General features: G+C 42.9%; 1 protein-coding gene across 1 annotated transcript; it reads left to right on the top strand.

Moving 5' to 3' along the window:
- The first annotated feature begins 7,122 nt into the window (after positions 1-7,122).
- LOC108346813 (uncharacterized) lies at positions 7,123-14,315 on the top strand. The gene is made up of 2 exons (XM_052868176.1): positions 7,123-10,685; positions 10,868-14,315. Exons 1-2 carry the CDS (start codon positions 7,123-7,125, stop codon positions 14,313-14,315), a joined length of 7,011 nt encoding a protein of 2,336 aa, XP_052724136.1.
- Positions 14,316-14,886: the final 571 nt, after the last annotated feature.

A 14,886-nucleotide genomic window follows, 5' to 3' on the forward strand; every position in this document is an offset into this window, starting at 1 on the left:
TAGTGAACGTTCGGTTTTGATGTGTTTTGTGTTAGTGAGCGTTCGGTTTTGTTGTGTCTTGTGTTAGTGAGCGTTCGGTTTATATTGATTAATGAGCGGACGCTCAGTTTCTCTTTTGAACGTTCGGTCTCCTCCAGCGTTCGTATTCCCTGCATTCGGTTTTGAGCGCTCGTCCTTTGCGCGACCGCTCGCCGAATTTCGTTCCCCCTCTCATCTACGCTCGTCCTGCTTTTCTGACGCTCGTCCACTATCCCCTTTTCTACCACTCGTCCAAAGCTGCATGCACAAGGCATGTACATTCAGGAAAATCCAGCAAAGAGTGCACACGGTGATGAGGAAATGGAGAGTTCTATTCTTCACAAAGTGAAGCAAGACTGTCACGGCCTGCACCAGCTCGGGACAGCAGCAGCTCACTCATTCCGTTCAGTAGCTGTGAAACGTCCGGCCTACACAGCAGCTGCCACCGTCCACCACTCCTCAAGAAGCACTTCACGCTCCAACTCTTTCACGTCCAGAACAGCAACTCCAACCAGCAGCTGTCTTCAATGTCCAACTCCAGCAGAAGCCACACCTTAAGATGAGAAGCAACAACTCCCATCTTCCAACACAACAACTGGTTCAGTTTGAAGAAGTGGAAGTGGAAGAGGAGAAGCACGTTGGAGAGATCTCACGGTTTGTATCCAGCAAAAGGGTTGCACTTCATGCATCTACCAGCAAAGAGGAAGGTGCTCCATGGTCCAGCACATCCACGGGAAGTGTCTCGGCCTAAGTTGATGCAGCTGCCACCTTGATTGAAGTGTGTAAGATGAAGCATCCAGCTAGTCCAGTAGTACGGAGCCCGACATGAATAAGAAGTAACACGTGAAAGGGTACTAAGCTTTGATGGAAGAAAACTTTAATTCATGGAAGGCCACGGTTTTTGGATGCAGTAAACAAGGTTTTGTTTTTTTAAAATTGTAACACCTGAGAAGCAGCTGCATGTCCAGCTAAAGGAAGCTCATGTCCCACAAAGAAAAATAAATGCTTATACATCAAACAAGCAACCTAGTCCGAGAGAAGCTTGGTGAAATTTGGTCCAACAGCTTGGAAGGTGTCTCAGATGGAAGGAAGTAGCACATTGAGTAAAGAAGTCACGGCCTTTTTGGGGCAGCCCACGGTCCACGGTCAAGCATCTTGACTTTGGATGAAGAGTGGTGGGGTCATTTGCATTTAACTTTCAGTGCTTCAGCCATTACCATGAGTGCTCCGACCATAAACTTCAGTGCTCCACTCATCACCAAACTCTTAAGTGCTCCACCCACCTACCCTTAATGATTCCCACAACCTTTTCCTACGATCCACTTCCACCATCCCACTGAAACTGCCCACCAACAATTTCACCAATCAAACTTACCGACACTAGTCTCTTTCTGACAATAAAAACCATCTGATACCACCTCCAACGGGGAATTTTTTTTGGATAATCTTCATCCATATACCATTTGGAATATCACCATCTTCACCTAAAACAAACGGCCAACATCTATCTCTTCCCCACAGCTCACGATCAGATCAATATCCTCATCCTGATACCACCTCCAGGATTCATCTTCAACCTATCCTCACCCAGATCACCTCCATACGTATGCACCAGTCGCCATAACTATACTCACTTCATCAGCCCCCAATACCCGTAACCGCAGTAAACCACTTCTCTTTTCACTTCCATTTCCTCACCTCCAATATGCACCTGCAACAACAACAAAAAAAAGAAAGAAATTGAATCCAGGAGCATCATTTCAAAAACTGGGGAAGGAATGCTTTGTTGAAAAGGAAAGCCAAAGAAAAGAGGAGATCAGACACACAAGGCACGGATCCTCTAGAGGTAAGTGATGCCTTACACCAGGTTTTAGTGAATTGGTTATTTTTGCCCTCGAGATGTCTCTGTTGCGTATGTCTATGTTATGTGGTTATTAAGTCTGCATGTGTTAGGTATGTCTCTGTTGTGTGGTTACTATGTTTGCATGTTTTATGTTAGCATGTTTTGCTTTTGAATAGATGTTGTTGTAAATATCTTTACGTGTATATTACTACCGAACCATCCTCGCATCCAACCACCTTGACATCCACGGCCATTGTTAACACTTCACGGTCTCCATTCCATTCTCCTCCACCCCTCGGCTCATCATTTTCAACCACACTCCCCTCACTTCCAACACCATTATCATCCACTCTCATACGGTTCTTAGAATTCAACTCTCCATCCCTCACACTACTCACCTGTATTCACTGGAAACCATCAAGAACCACTTCGACAAACCTACCACCGAAGCACCATTTATACATTCGAACCTATACTATCCCGCCAAACCTTCGGCTCCGTGGCAACAAGGCGTGGCACCGTGTCCCCAGAATCGGTTGTAAGGATAAGGAAGAACAGAAAAAATCCAGTATTTATCCCTCCCTGAGTTGCCATTTTCGAAACAGAGAAGAGAAGAAGGGAGGAAGAAGTGGTGGCGCGGAAGCTTGCTCGCAGGAGCGGTGGCGCAGTCACCGGTGGTAGCGGCGGCGCGGCGCGAACAGAAGAAGAGTGCGTCAGCCTCCCGCGCGAAGAAGGGAGATCTGATCAGCGGCGGTCCTGGTGGCACTTCACGTCGCTGGCGAGGCTTCGGACAGGGTAAAGGGTCCTCCCGCGGTGGCTGTTAGGGCGGCGGTTGGGACGGGGTCGGAAGTGGACGTCTTTGTGTTTTCTTCCTTACTCAGAGAGAAAGAGATCCTTGTCTTAGTTGAATGATATGAAGAAATGAGAGAAGTAAGGGAACCCTGACAGAAACTTTCAGCTATCTGGCCCTTTTTCTTTTTTCTTCCTATCACATGCACAGCCCCATTCACACCCCATATTTCACCCGCGCACCCCTGTCCTTTCCTTTGGGCTCGGACCCATAATAAAAATGATAAAAACGAAAGTTCTTTTTGATACCCCGTTTCATATATATCCTTTTGCTCTTGGACCTCTATTTTCTTGTGTTTGTTTCTTTATTTTTATTGTTTAGTTTGTAAATGTAACCCTTTGTACAGTAACCGTCACCCCTTTATTTTATTTATGTATAGTAACTTGTTTATGTTGTTTTTATATAAAAAATTATAAAAAATTGTAAATAATAAAAAATATATAAAACTTTAAAAAAAAAAAAAACATTTAATGTAATAAATATCGGTATGAGTACTCGTGCGATCGTACGCATCAGCCTAGTACTTATTGCCCAAATATAAAATAAATAAAAGCCGTGTGAGTGCTCGTGCGATCGTACGCATCAGCCTAGTACTCATTACGCAAAACAATAAGAGTAAAAAGCCGTGTGAGTGCTCGTGCGATCGTACGCATCAGCCTAGTACTCATTACGCAAAACAATAAAGGAAAAAGCCGTGTGGGTGCTCGTGCGATCGTATGCATCAGCCTAGTACTCATTACGCAAAAAAATATAAATATTACAATAAAATACCAAAAAAATATAAAATCTTCAAAAACTAAAAAACATCTACTTTTCAAAACAACAATCAATATCGCCTTGCAGAACTACGTGATCCTTGATTCTCCATCAAAAGTGGAGATACGTAGGAGCAAGGCCAGTCCTTGTCAGGCTCACTCTCCCAAAAATCCAAATCATTTTCCAAACAAATTCTCAAACAATTCTCAAACAAATTTCCAAGCAGTTTCTAAAAGAACTACGTAACCCTGATTTCTCACATGAGAATACGTAGGAGCAAGGTCAATCCTTGTCGGGCCCAAAAAGCTAAAAAAATATATTGTTTGTTTCTTTAGAGTTTTATTTTAAGGGAAAGTTAAATACTTTGAAAAACCACATACATATTCGCGCATTTAGTTAAAGGTACTGCCTTAGGGCAGGCGTTGTAGGGTGCTAATACCTTCCCTACACGTAACCGACTCCCGAACCAAGGATCTGGTTCAATTTGACCATGCCTTATCATTTTATGGTTTTTCCGTAGTTTTCCAGAATAAACTATGGTGGCGACTCCAAAATCTCTTTTCAAAATTTCTTCTTTTTATTGGATCGTCGTCCCGTCGCGATTCCGGTTGCGACAGATGGCGACTCCACTGGGGACTAGCCAGAGAGTCAAGCCATTTAATTAGATGTGCGAATTCAATGTGGTTTTTCTTTGTGTTTTTCTTCCCTTTCTTTTTCTTTATCTTTGTTGGATATTTGTCATAATTGTATGTGTGTTTGTTTTGATTATATTGAACCCTAGGGTAGAAAACATGTTATATCTGCCTGGGAATTTTCTGGTTGTTTTGCAGGCGAGGGTTTGGGGTGTATAATTGCATTCTCCCTTCACACACACACAATATGCATATCATGAGTGAGGCCCTATACCCGGGTCTGAGCGCAACTTAGAAATAGAGGGGTTGTGTAGCGGTGTCACTCTGGGATGTACTTCCTGTTTGGCTATCGTGAGAACCCCAGCCAGAGTCTGTTCTTTTCATTTGTGTCTCCACACCTAGTTGATTACTCTGACTGTTGTGGAGAGACAGTGAAAAGAGCCATAGCTCTGGTGGCCTGATTTAAGCATTAGGAAGCTATCCTTGTGAGTGCATATATTTGGCCTTAGAACTGCAGTCATCCAACCTTTGATAAGGCACAAAAGGGAGAAATGTGTATTCCTCTAACCCTCATACTGTTCATTAAAAAAAAAATAAATCATAATGTCTTTGCATTCTCATGTTGTGCATGCATTTTTGTTAATCATTTTATTTTACCTCACTTTACCATGTATCATTCGGTAACATGCTAATTTTAGGGGAAATCATCCAGTATTCACTTGATATCGCGAAGATGGAAGTCGATATAAGATCTGGTGTTACACAACATACTGAGTCCCTCATGTTAAGAAATAAATCTCACCTGAAGACTCACGGTGGAAACTTGACAAGTCTGATAAAGTTGGGCAGAAGGCTAAAAACCATAAAGAGACAAACCTTTACGAAGAAATATGGTAACCTTTTGAGTCTAATGGATGTAGACGTGTCGTCGCCTACTATCACAGCCTTCGCACAGTATTATGATTCCCCGCTACGATGCTTCACCTTTCAAGATTTTCAGCTAGCACCAACTATAGAGGAGTTTGAGCACATTCTGGGAATGCCACTTGAGGGTACCACGCCATATCAGCATTTGGAACATCATGCCTCTATCGCGACTATTGCTGCCATAATGAAACTACATCCCAAAGAACTTGAAGACAGATTGGTAACAAGGAATCAAGTACGTGGACTGACACAAGGATTTTTGGAGCAGCACTTGCATTATCTAGGAGAAGGGGAGGATTGGGAGACTTTCATGGATGTGTTAGCTCTTACCGTGTATGGCATCGTGTTGTTTCCCAAAGTAGAGGGCTTTGTGGATTATACCGCAATTGATGTTTTCGTGGCAAAAAAGACGAGATCTGAGAATCCCGTAACAGCGGTCCTTGCGGATGTTTATGGGACCATGAGTTTTTGCCACGAGAGAAAAGGGAAGAAAATACTTTGTTGTCTATCGGCGTTGTATGTGTGGATGACTGCGCGTCTATGTAAGGGGTCGGGTGATATCAGGTGTCCGTCGGAAGATCCTTCGCACCAGGGGCTCAAAGACAAAGGAGGGAATGAGTGGGCCCAATTCTTTGCCAGTTTGAATGGAGGAAAAGTAAGATGGCGTCTCCCTTGGCTTGAGACTAAGCCCTCCATCCATTATTGTGGCCCATTTTCCAATGTACCCCTCATAGGTACTCGATATTGCATAAATTATAACCCTATCTTGGTTCAAAGGCAATTCGGACATCCCATGAAAGGGGCACCCTCGCCGAAATACCTTACAACGTTATTCATCTATTATGAGGATGGGCACTTCACTGAAATATTGAGGAAAGTCAGAAGTGCTTGGGAAAATGTTATGCGAGCAGAAAAGGATTTACGATTGGGGGTGATGGACGACAAAATTAATTATCACACCTGGATTTGGGAAAGAGTAAAGGAAGTCAAATTGCCTTTCAAACCAATCGTTCATCAGCTATCTAACGAAGGGCCATCCCAAGAACTAGAAAGCGATGAGGTGAAGCAATTGAAGATAGAGATGAAAAAATTGAGGGAGCAAAATGATAGGTTGGGAAAAGAATTGCAGACTGCGCGCAACGATTTGGTTGATATGAGGAATGATAAAGAAGAAAAAGCACAGGCCTATGAAGAAATTGTCAAAAGTCAGAAGGCTGAAAGAGTTTATACATTCCGATTGAAACAAGACCTCTTAACCGCGAGCAAAGAGCTGGTCATGAGAGTAAAGGAGAAGAACACAACATTAGAAGAGGGAAAACAATGGAGGCTCCTGTATGAAGAGGCTAAAAGAGATAAGCGAGAGGCTCTGAAGAGACTAAGAGAAGCGCAGGTTCAAGTAGAAAAGGCAGGACATGAGATGAAAGAAATGGCCTTATCTTTTGAGACAGATATGAACCAAGAGCGTTGGAAACTAGCAGAGGCCGAAGAAGAGCATCGCTCCATGATAAAACAAATGGAGGAGTACATTGAAGAGCAAGAGGAACGGTGGAGGTCAATGGAGCTTGGAGAGAGGCATCATGCCTTGGTAAAACAAATGAAAGACCACATCGCGATGCAAGAAGAGACTGTGAAGCATTGGAAGGGAAGTTTTTCCCAATTGGCTATGTTGGCGAACGGAGCAATTGAAGACATTCCTAAGATGGTGTTGGACGCCGAAGCCACGACCCACTTTTGTAACCCGCCTCCCGAGATAATGCTTTTTATTAACCATTGTAAATGGCTAGTAGGCGAAATGAAGGCTTTCATTGCTCGGGTTAGGAAGTGACTCATGTCTTGTTAGATTTTCTCTATATGAGAGACTTAAGATATTTTGTATGGTATCAACTTGTATCGATTTCCATCATTAACATTGTCGTGATCTTATGATTTCCACCTATCATTAGCATGCATCACATTTTTCCTTGTTCTTTCTCTCTCCCTTTTTCTCTCCTTTTTGTTTGAAGCATTTCATCTAACTTAAGTTAATAATAAAACAGTAAAAAAAAACGGCCAACTTTCCACGACATCCCTACAGGACTCGAGCCAATTCAAGGATCATGGAAAGCTGGGAAGAGTCACAAGAATCCATCAAAGCTGAAATGAGTCAGTTGAAGGACCAGGTTGGACAAATCTTGGTTGCCCTTGAAGCCCTGAAGGCTACTGGAGAGTCTTCTTCTACACTGTTTGGCGGGAATGCCCATTTTTATCCCCCGTCTTTCAATGCTACTAGCCAATCGATTCCTTTCCCGTTGTATGGGTTACCCCCGGGATATACTCCTTCCGTAGGAGAATATATCGAAGGGGGGCACGTGTCGTTTCCCATTCCTACAACTATTGATATCCCGTCAGTCACCACTCATGGACCTACCTCTGTGTCAGCTCCCTTGGTAAGTACTCAAACGAATGAACCAATCACAGTTGAAGGAACACGAGTGACTACGATACCGCACATAATTGTTAACCACGATTCTTCAGCAAGAGCCGCATCACAAACCGCGGCGCGTGCAGGAATCGACATCAGTAACGGTGCTAAAAACAGACTGGAGATTCTGGAGGAAAAAATAAGGGCTATGGAAGGGATGAAAAACTATGGGTTCGGAAATGTTGCAAGATTAAGTTTGGTTCCTGGAGTAAAAATACCGTATAAGTTCAAGGCGCCCGAATTCGAGAAGTACAAGGGTGATACATGCCCTAAGAACCATCTGGCCATGTATTGCAGAAAAATGGCTGCGTACGCATATGACGACCAATTACTCATCCATGTTTTCCAAGACAGTTTGGTTGGGGTAGCATTAAACTGGTATACCCACTTGGAGCCCTCTCGAATCCATTGTTGGGCAGATCTAGCCGACGCCTTTGTAAAACGGTATATATACAACACGCATGTAGCACCAGACCGTCTGCAATTACAAAATATGGGAAAGAAAGACAATGAGACCTTCAAGGAATATGCCCAACGTTGGAGAGAATTGGCCACACAAGTGGAGCCGCCTTTGTTCGAAAAAGAAATGGTGGCAATGTTCGTAAATACGCTTCAGCCACCATTTTATGAATATATGGTGGGGAATGTGTCCGCCAATTTCGCTGATGTCGTCATAATTGGCGAGAGGATAGAGATTGGGATGAAGAGCGGGAAGATTGCAAGTGGTCCATCTACGATGGAGAATTCTAAAAAGAAGCCTTCTTTCAATCCAGGAAAGAAAAAAGAGGGAGACGTGCATGCAACATTGGCAATGCCTGTATGGAGAGGTCAGGCTCCTTCTCAAAATTATAGACCATACCAAGGCCAACCTTCATATTCAGCCAATGCGGCTTTTGCTCATCCAATCAGGCCTCAACAACAACAAGGATTCTACCAATCACAACCCATCACAAGCAACGCTTGGAAGACTGGGCCAAGTGCAAATCCAAATCCGAATGCAGGTCAAGGCGGTTATCCGGGAAGAACCCAGGAAAGAAACTTTGTCCACTTCACCCCCATCCCCATGACTTACACTGAATTATTACCTCACCTCATCAAAAGGGGTCTGGTTGCTATATGTCCAATGATACCCCTGCAGCCTCCATACCCTAGGGGTTATGATGCAGATGCCAAATGTAGTTATCATGGGGAAGGCGTGGGTCATTCAACTGAGAGGTGTATGGCTTTCAAGCGTAAAGTGCAGGCCCTAATTGATGCGGGGTGGCTAAAATTTCAAGAAGATAAACCTAGCATTGATACTAATCCGTTATCCGGACATGGTAATGCCTCGACAAATGCCATTGAAGTTAAGAAGCACGAACTGATAAGGGATGCAAGTAAGATCCGAAGTTCCAGAAGGTTTATTTTCAAGGAATTATTAAAGTTGGGATTTTTAAACGGGGCTTATGATTTGGAAAGAGCATGTGGACTCCATCCATGCACGGAACACTCTATCGAGGAATGCGTTGAATTCGAAAAGTTCCTACAAGATCTGCTTGATAGGAATTTGATGCAAGTGTGCTATGAAGACAAGCATGAGGAGGTGTTTGCACAAACTGGTATGGAGCCAGATGTAGCTTTGCCAGAGCCGTTGATAATCCGCTTCACTCGAACCACCCCTGCACCAGTAATTCAAGGAAGATCACCCGTTGTCATCCATACACCAGTTCCTTTTCCTTACAAAAGCAATAAAGCTGTCCCTTGGAGGTATGGGACACATGTAGTCGATGAAGGACAGTGCGTTGAAAGCCATTTCTCTAGCCAGGATCCAGTTGTTGAAAATATATCAGGCATCGGCGGAATGACGAGGAGTGGTCGAATCTTCACGCCATCAAATTTGACGGGAAGAGAAGCTAGTAATAATGAAACACCAATGGATGCAAATACTAAGGAGCATTTAAAGGGGAAAGGAGTGCAAGTAGAGGAGACCTCTGACAAAGCAGACAAAAAAGAAATCTCTGAGGGAGAGGCTTGCGAATTTTTAAAATTCATTCAACAGAGTGAATATAAGGTGGTGGAGCAGTTGAAACGCATGCCTGCTCGGATTTCCTTGTTAGAATTGCTTATGCATTCTACCTCTCATAGAAAGTTGTTGATGAAGGTACTCAGTGAGGCTCACGTCGAGCATGGTATTTCGTTGAACAAGTTTGAGGGTATTGTTGGCAACATCATCGCTAATAATTACCTCACCTTTACAGACGAGGAGATACCCACTGAGGGGAGAGGTCATAACAAGGCTTTTCATGTCTCCGTGAAATGTTTAGATCACGTTATAGCACGTGTCTTGGTGGACAATGGTTCCTCTCTGAATGTCATGCCAAAATCGACATTGGAGAAGCTACCCTGTGAGGGAATGCATATGAAGCCAAGCTCTATGATTGTGAGGGCATTTGACGGCAGCAAAAGGGTAGTGATGGGAGAGATTGAATTGCCCGTTCAAGTCGGTCCTTGTGTCTTTCAAGTGACCTTTCAAGTTATGGACATCCTCCCAGCTTATAGCTGTCTGTTAGGCCGCCCCTGGATTCATTCAGCGGGAGTTGTCCCCTCCACATTGCACCAAAAACTGAAATATAACATGGGAGATAAGTTGATCATAGTTTCTGGAGAGGAGGATCTCCTTGTGAGTGGCCCATCCTCCACCCGTTACATAGAGGCAGCCGAGGAAGCTCTGGAAATAGCTTTTCAATCATTAGAAATCGTGGGAAACACCTATATTGAGCTGTTTCCTAAGAACCCACATTTATCATGCACCTCTATCATGATGGCCAAGGTCATGCTGAAAGAAGGTTATAAGTTCGGGAATGGATTAGGCAAGTATGGACAAGGACGTACATTCCCATTGGATGTAATTGGGAACAAAAACAAATATGGCCTGGGGTATAGACCCAGTAAGGAAGATAACAAGAAGGCGATTGAGGAAAGGAAGGAACGCAGTCTGGCTCGAATGGGGAAACGGGAACCAAGGGCAAAGAAAATCCACATTTGTGGTATCAAAGAGAGTTTTCGCAGTGCTGGATGGGTGAACACTAGTCATATAGCGGTGTTGGAAGAGGAAGCAAGATCTGAAAGCTCAAACTTCGTGTGGGTTTGCTCCCAAGGTGCTCAGCTCAACAATTGGAAGACTCTGGATTTACCCGTGATGTTTAAATCAATTGAAATGTAATATTTTAATTAACCTTATCGCTTCACCCGAGCTTTGGGATTCATGGCTTACGGGTTGATGCTTTATTTTGCTTTCAATGTGATATTTGAATCGTGTTTGTTCTCATTTCTATCATCATTTATCATTTTTCATCGTTTTTCTTGTGTATTTATTCTTTTTGCCAACTTAAATAATGCAGATATGACAATAAATGTTTTGAAAATAACAATGTCGATATTCCTAATTTTGAGCACCCTATCGATAATACGGATGATGATTATGAAGATGACCCGGAACCCTCTCCAGAGCTCTTGAGATTAGTGGAACAAGAGTCTAAAGAGATAAAACCCCATCAGGAGGATGTTGAAGTACTCAACTTGGGAGAGGAAGGAGAGATAAAGGAAGTAAAAATCGGTACTAGCATGAAAAAGGAAGTAAGGGAAGGGCTGCGAGCCCTACTGAAGGAGTTTAAGGATGTTTTCGCTTGGTCTTACAAAGACATGCCAGGTTTGGATACCGATATTGTGCAACACAAGCTCCCACTTAAGCAGGAATGCATTCCAGTCAAGCAAAGACTAAGAAGAATGAAACCAGAAATGTCATTGAAAATTAAGGAAGAGGTACAGAAGCAATTCGACGCAGGATTTCTGGCTGTGGCTAAGTACCCACAATGGGTGGCAAATATTGTACCAGTGCCTAAGAAAGATGGGAAGGTTCGAATGTGTGTCGACTATCGTGATTTGAATCGTGCAAGTCCAAAGGATAACTTCCCGTTACCACACATCGACACTTTAGTTGACAATACAGCCAAGTACTCACTATTTTCGTTCATGGATGGTTTCTCGGGGTATAATCAGATTAAGATGGCGCCTGAGGACATGGAAAAGACGACCTTCATCACGTTGTGGGGGACCTTTTGTTATAAGGTAATGTCTTTTGGGCTCAAGAATGCCGGGGCAACATATCAAAGGGCGATGGTGACACTTTTTCATGATATGATGCACAAGGAGATCGAGGTTTATGTGGATGATATGATTGCAAAGTCTGAATCAGAAGAAGAACATGTCCTCAACTTGAAGAAATTATTTGAGAGATTGAGAAAGTATAAACTCAGGTTAAACCCTGCCAAATGCACATTTGGAGTGAAATCCGGGAAGTTGTTGGGCTTCATGGTTAGCCAAAAGGGGATAGAAGTGGATCCTGACAAAGTGCGAGCGATATCAGAAATGCCTGCGCCTAGCACAGAGAAGGAGGTTCGCGGTTTTCTGGGTAGATTGAACTACATTGCTAGATTCATCTCCCAATTAACCGCTACCTGCGAACCAATATTCAAGTTGCTACGAAAGAATCAGGTTATGGTTTGGAACGAGGATTGTCAAGCCGCTTTTAAAAAAATCAAACAATACCTGCAAGACCCACCTGTATTGCGTCCACCCGAGCCGGGAAGACCACTCATTTTGTACTTAACTGTATTGGAAAGGTCAATGGGTTGTGTATTGGGTCAATATGATGAAGCTGGAAAAAGGGAGCATGCGATATATTACTTGAGCAAGAAATTCACCGACTGCGAACAACGATATTCATCGTTAGAGCGAACTTGTTGTGCATTGGCATGGGCCGCACATCGCCTAAGGCAATACATGTTGAGTCACTCTACATTGTTGATATCCAAGATGGATCCTATCAAGTTCATTTTTGAAAAGCCCGCTCTCACTGGAAGGATAGCTCGGTGGCAGGTGCTATTGTCAGAGTATGACATCGTATACGTCACTCAGAAATCCGTCAAAGGTAGTGCATTAGCGGAATACCTGGCGCATCATCCCATCAGTGATTATCAGCCAATGCAACCCGAGTTTCCTGATGAAGATATCATGACTCTATTCAAAGAAGGCAGTAAATACCGAGACGAAGAAACATCATGGATATTACTATTTGATGGAGCGTCGAATATGATGGGGCATGGCATAGGGGCAGTACTAATCTCTCCAGAGCAGCAGTATATGCCCATGACATCAAGGCTGTGTTTTGATTGCACAAATAACATTGCAGAATATGAGGCCTGCGCTATGGGTATTCGGGCGGCAATAGAGTTCAAAGTGAAAATTCTGGAAGTATATGGAGATTCAGCTTTAGTCATCAACCAGTTGAAGGGAGAGTGGGAAACAAGAGACGCAAAATTAATCCCCTACCAGGCATACATCAAAGGATTAATGGAGTGTTTCGACTTCATCACATTTAACCACATACCACGGGAAGATAACCAGTTAGCAGACGCGTTGGCTACTTTGTCATCCATGTTTGAGGTTGACCCGAATACAGAATTACCAGTTATTGAAATGAAGAGCCATGCGGAGCCAGCATATTGCCAGTTCATCAAGGAGGAGGTGGATGGTAAACCTTGGTACTTCGATATCAAGCACTATCTTAAGACCCAAGAATATCCTGAAAAAGCATCTGAAAACGATAAAAGGTCATTACGAAGGTTGGCTGGTAGTTTTATTTTAAGTGGGGACATTTTATACAAGAGAAATCATGACATGATTCTCCTCAGATGTGTAGATACGAAAGAGGCCGAATTGATATTGAAAGAAGTACACGAAGGTACATTCGGCACCCACATGAATGGGCACTCAATGGCTAGAAAGATCCTGAGAGCTGGTTACTTCTGGTTAACCATGGAAAATGATTGTTGTACACATGTAAGGAGGTGCGAGAAATGTCAGATGCATGCAGACAATATCAATGTATCGCCCACAACTTTGAATGTGTTGTCTGCACCATGGCCGTTTTCAATGTGGGGGATAGATGTTATTGGAGCTATAGAGCCAAAAGCGTCAAATGGACACCGCTTCATACTGGTCGCAATCGATTACTTTACCAAGTGGGTCGAAGCTGTTTCTTATGCCAACGTGACTAGAAAGGTGGTAACCCGATTCATAAAAAGGGAATTGATCTGCAGATATGGGCTGCCTAACAAGATCATCACTGATAATGCTACCAACTTGAACAACCGGATGATGGCAGAATTATGCGAGGAGTTCAAAATTCATCATCTTAATTCTTCTCCTTACCGTCCAAAAATGAATGGGGCAGTAGAAGCTGCTAATAAGAATATCAAGAAGATCGTGCAAAAGATGGTGGTCACCTACAAGGATTGGCATGAAATGCTTCCCTTTGCTTTACATGGATATCGTACTTCAGTACGAACGTCCACTGGTGCAACACCTTTCTCGCTGGTATATGGGATGGAAGCAGTGCTTCCATTTGAGGTGGAGATCCCATCTCTACGAATTTTATTGGAAACCCAATTGGAGGAAGCTGAGTGGGTTCAAGCTCGGTTTGACCAGCTCAATCTCATCGAAGAGAAGAGACTGACAGCGGTGTGCCACGGGCAATTGTATCAAAGAAGAATGAAAAAGGCTTTCGACAAAAAAGTACATCCAAGGGAATTCCATGAAGGCGAACTGGTGTTAAAGAAGATATTGCCCATACAAAGGGATTTCAGAGGCAAATGGACCCCAAATTATGAAGGGCCATTCGTGGTAAAGAAGGCATTCTCTGGGGGGGCACTAATCCTCACAAGGATGGACGGAGAGGAGTTACCTTTGCCAGTTAATTCGGATGCGGTAAAAAAGTTTTACGCATGATGATTCCGAGATAGGGGATGCTACTAAGGGATGTTAACATTGTTTTGTGAAAGTTTTGTTGTATTCTGTGTTACTTCTTTAAATAAATGCCTGCGATTTCATTCATTATCCGACTCTTTCATCTTTTGCTTTTCGACACGATTCATATCACACTGAGTTTTTTTTAAGTAAAATAAGGAAGGTAATAATAGTTAAAGCATCACGGGTATATTTCATTGAGCACAAACTCGAACCTCAAGGATGTCGTGGAAGAAAACAAATAAAAAATAAATAATGATAAATAAATAAAAAAAAACAAAGGTTTGTCGAAAATTCAAATTGTGCAAATTTGTTTACGAGTTCATTGTTCCTCTCTTCCCATTTCTGCATTGTCTCATATGCATATTGTTTTCAAAATTTTGTTTTTCAAACTCATGGCGTTCACTTTGGTTTTCTTTTCTTTCGGAGTCTTTTTTTCATATTTTCTTTGTAAATAATTTGTTTTCTGTTGAACCCGTTTTTTATTATTTCGTTTAGATTAGAAATTTGTGTTGAAAAAATAAATAAAAAAACATAAGAAAAACCATAAAAA

The sequence above is a fragment of the Vigna angularis genome, chromosome 9 (genome assembly GCF_016808095.1).
Source record: "Vigna angularis cultivar LongXiaoDou No.4 chromosome 9, ASM1680809v1, whole genome shotgun sequence".
NCBI classification, from domain to species: domain Eukaryota; kingdom Viridiplantae; phylum Streptophyta; class Magnoliopsida; order Fabales; family Fabaceae; genus Vigna; species Vigna angularis.

Excerpts from the sequence above, each read along its gene's own strand:
- LOC108346813 (XM_052868176.1), top strand. The coding sequence starts at position 7,123 with ATGGAAAGCTGGGAAGAGTCACAAGAATCCATCAAAGCTGAAATGAGT. Across the intron at positions 10,686-10,867 it reads ATGTTTAAATCAATTGAAAT|ATATGACAATAAATGTTTTG; the intron begins GTAATATTTTAA and ends TAAATAATGCAG.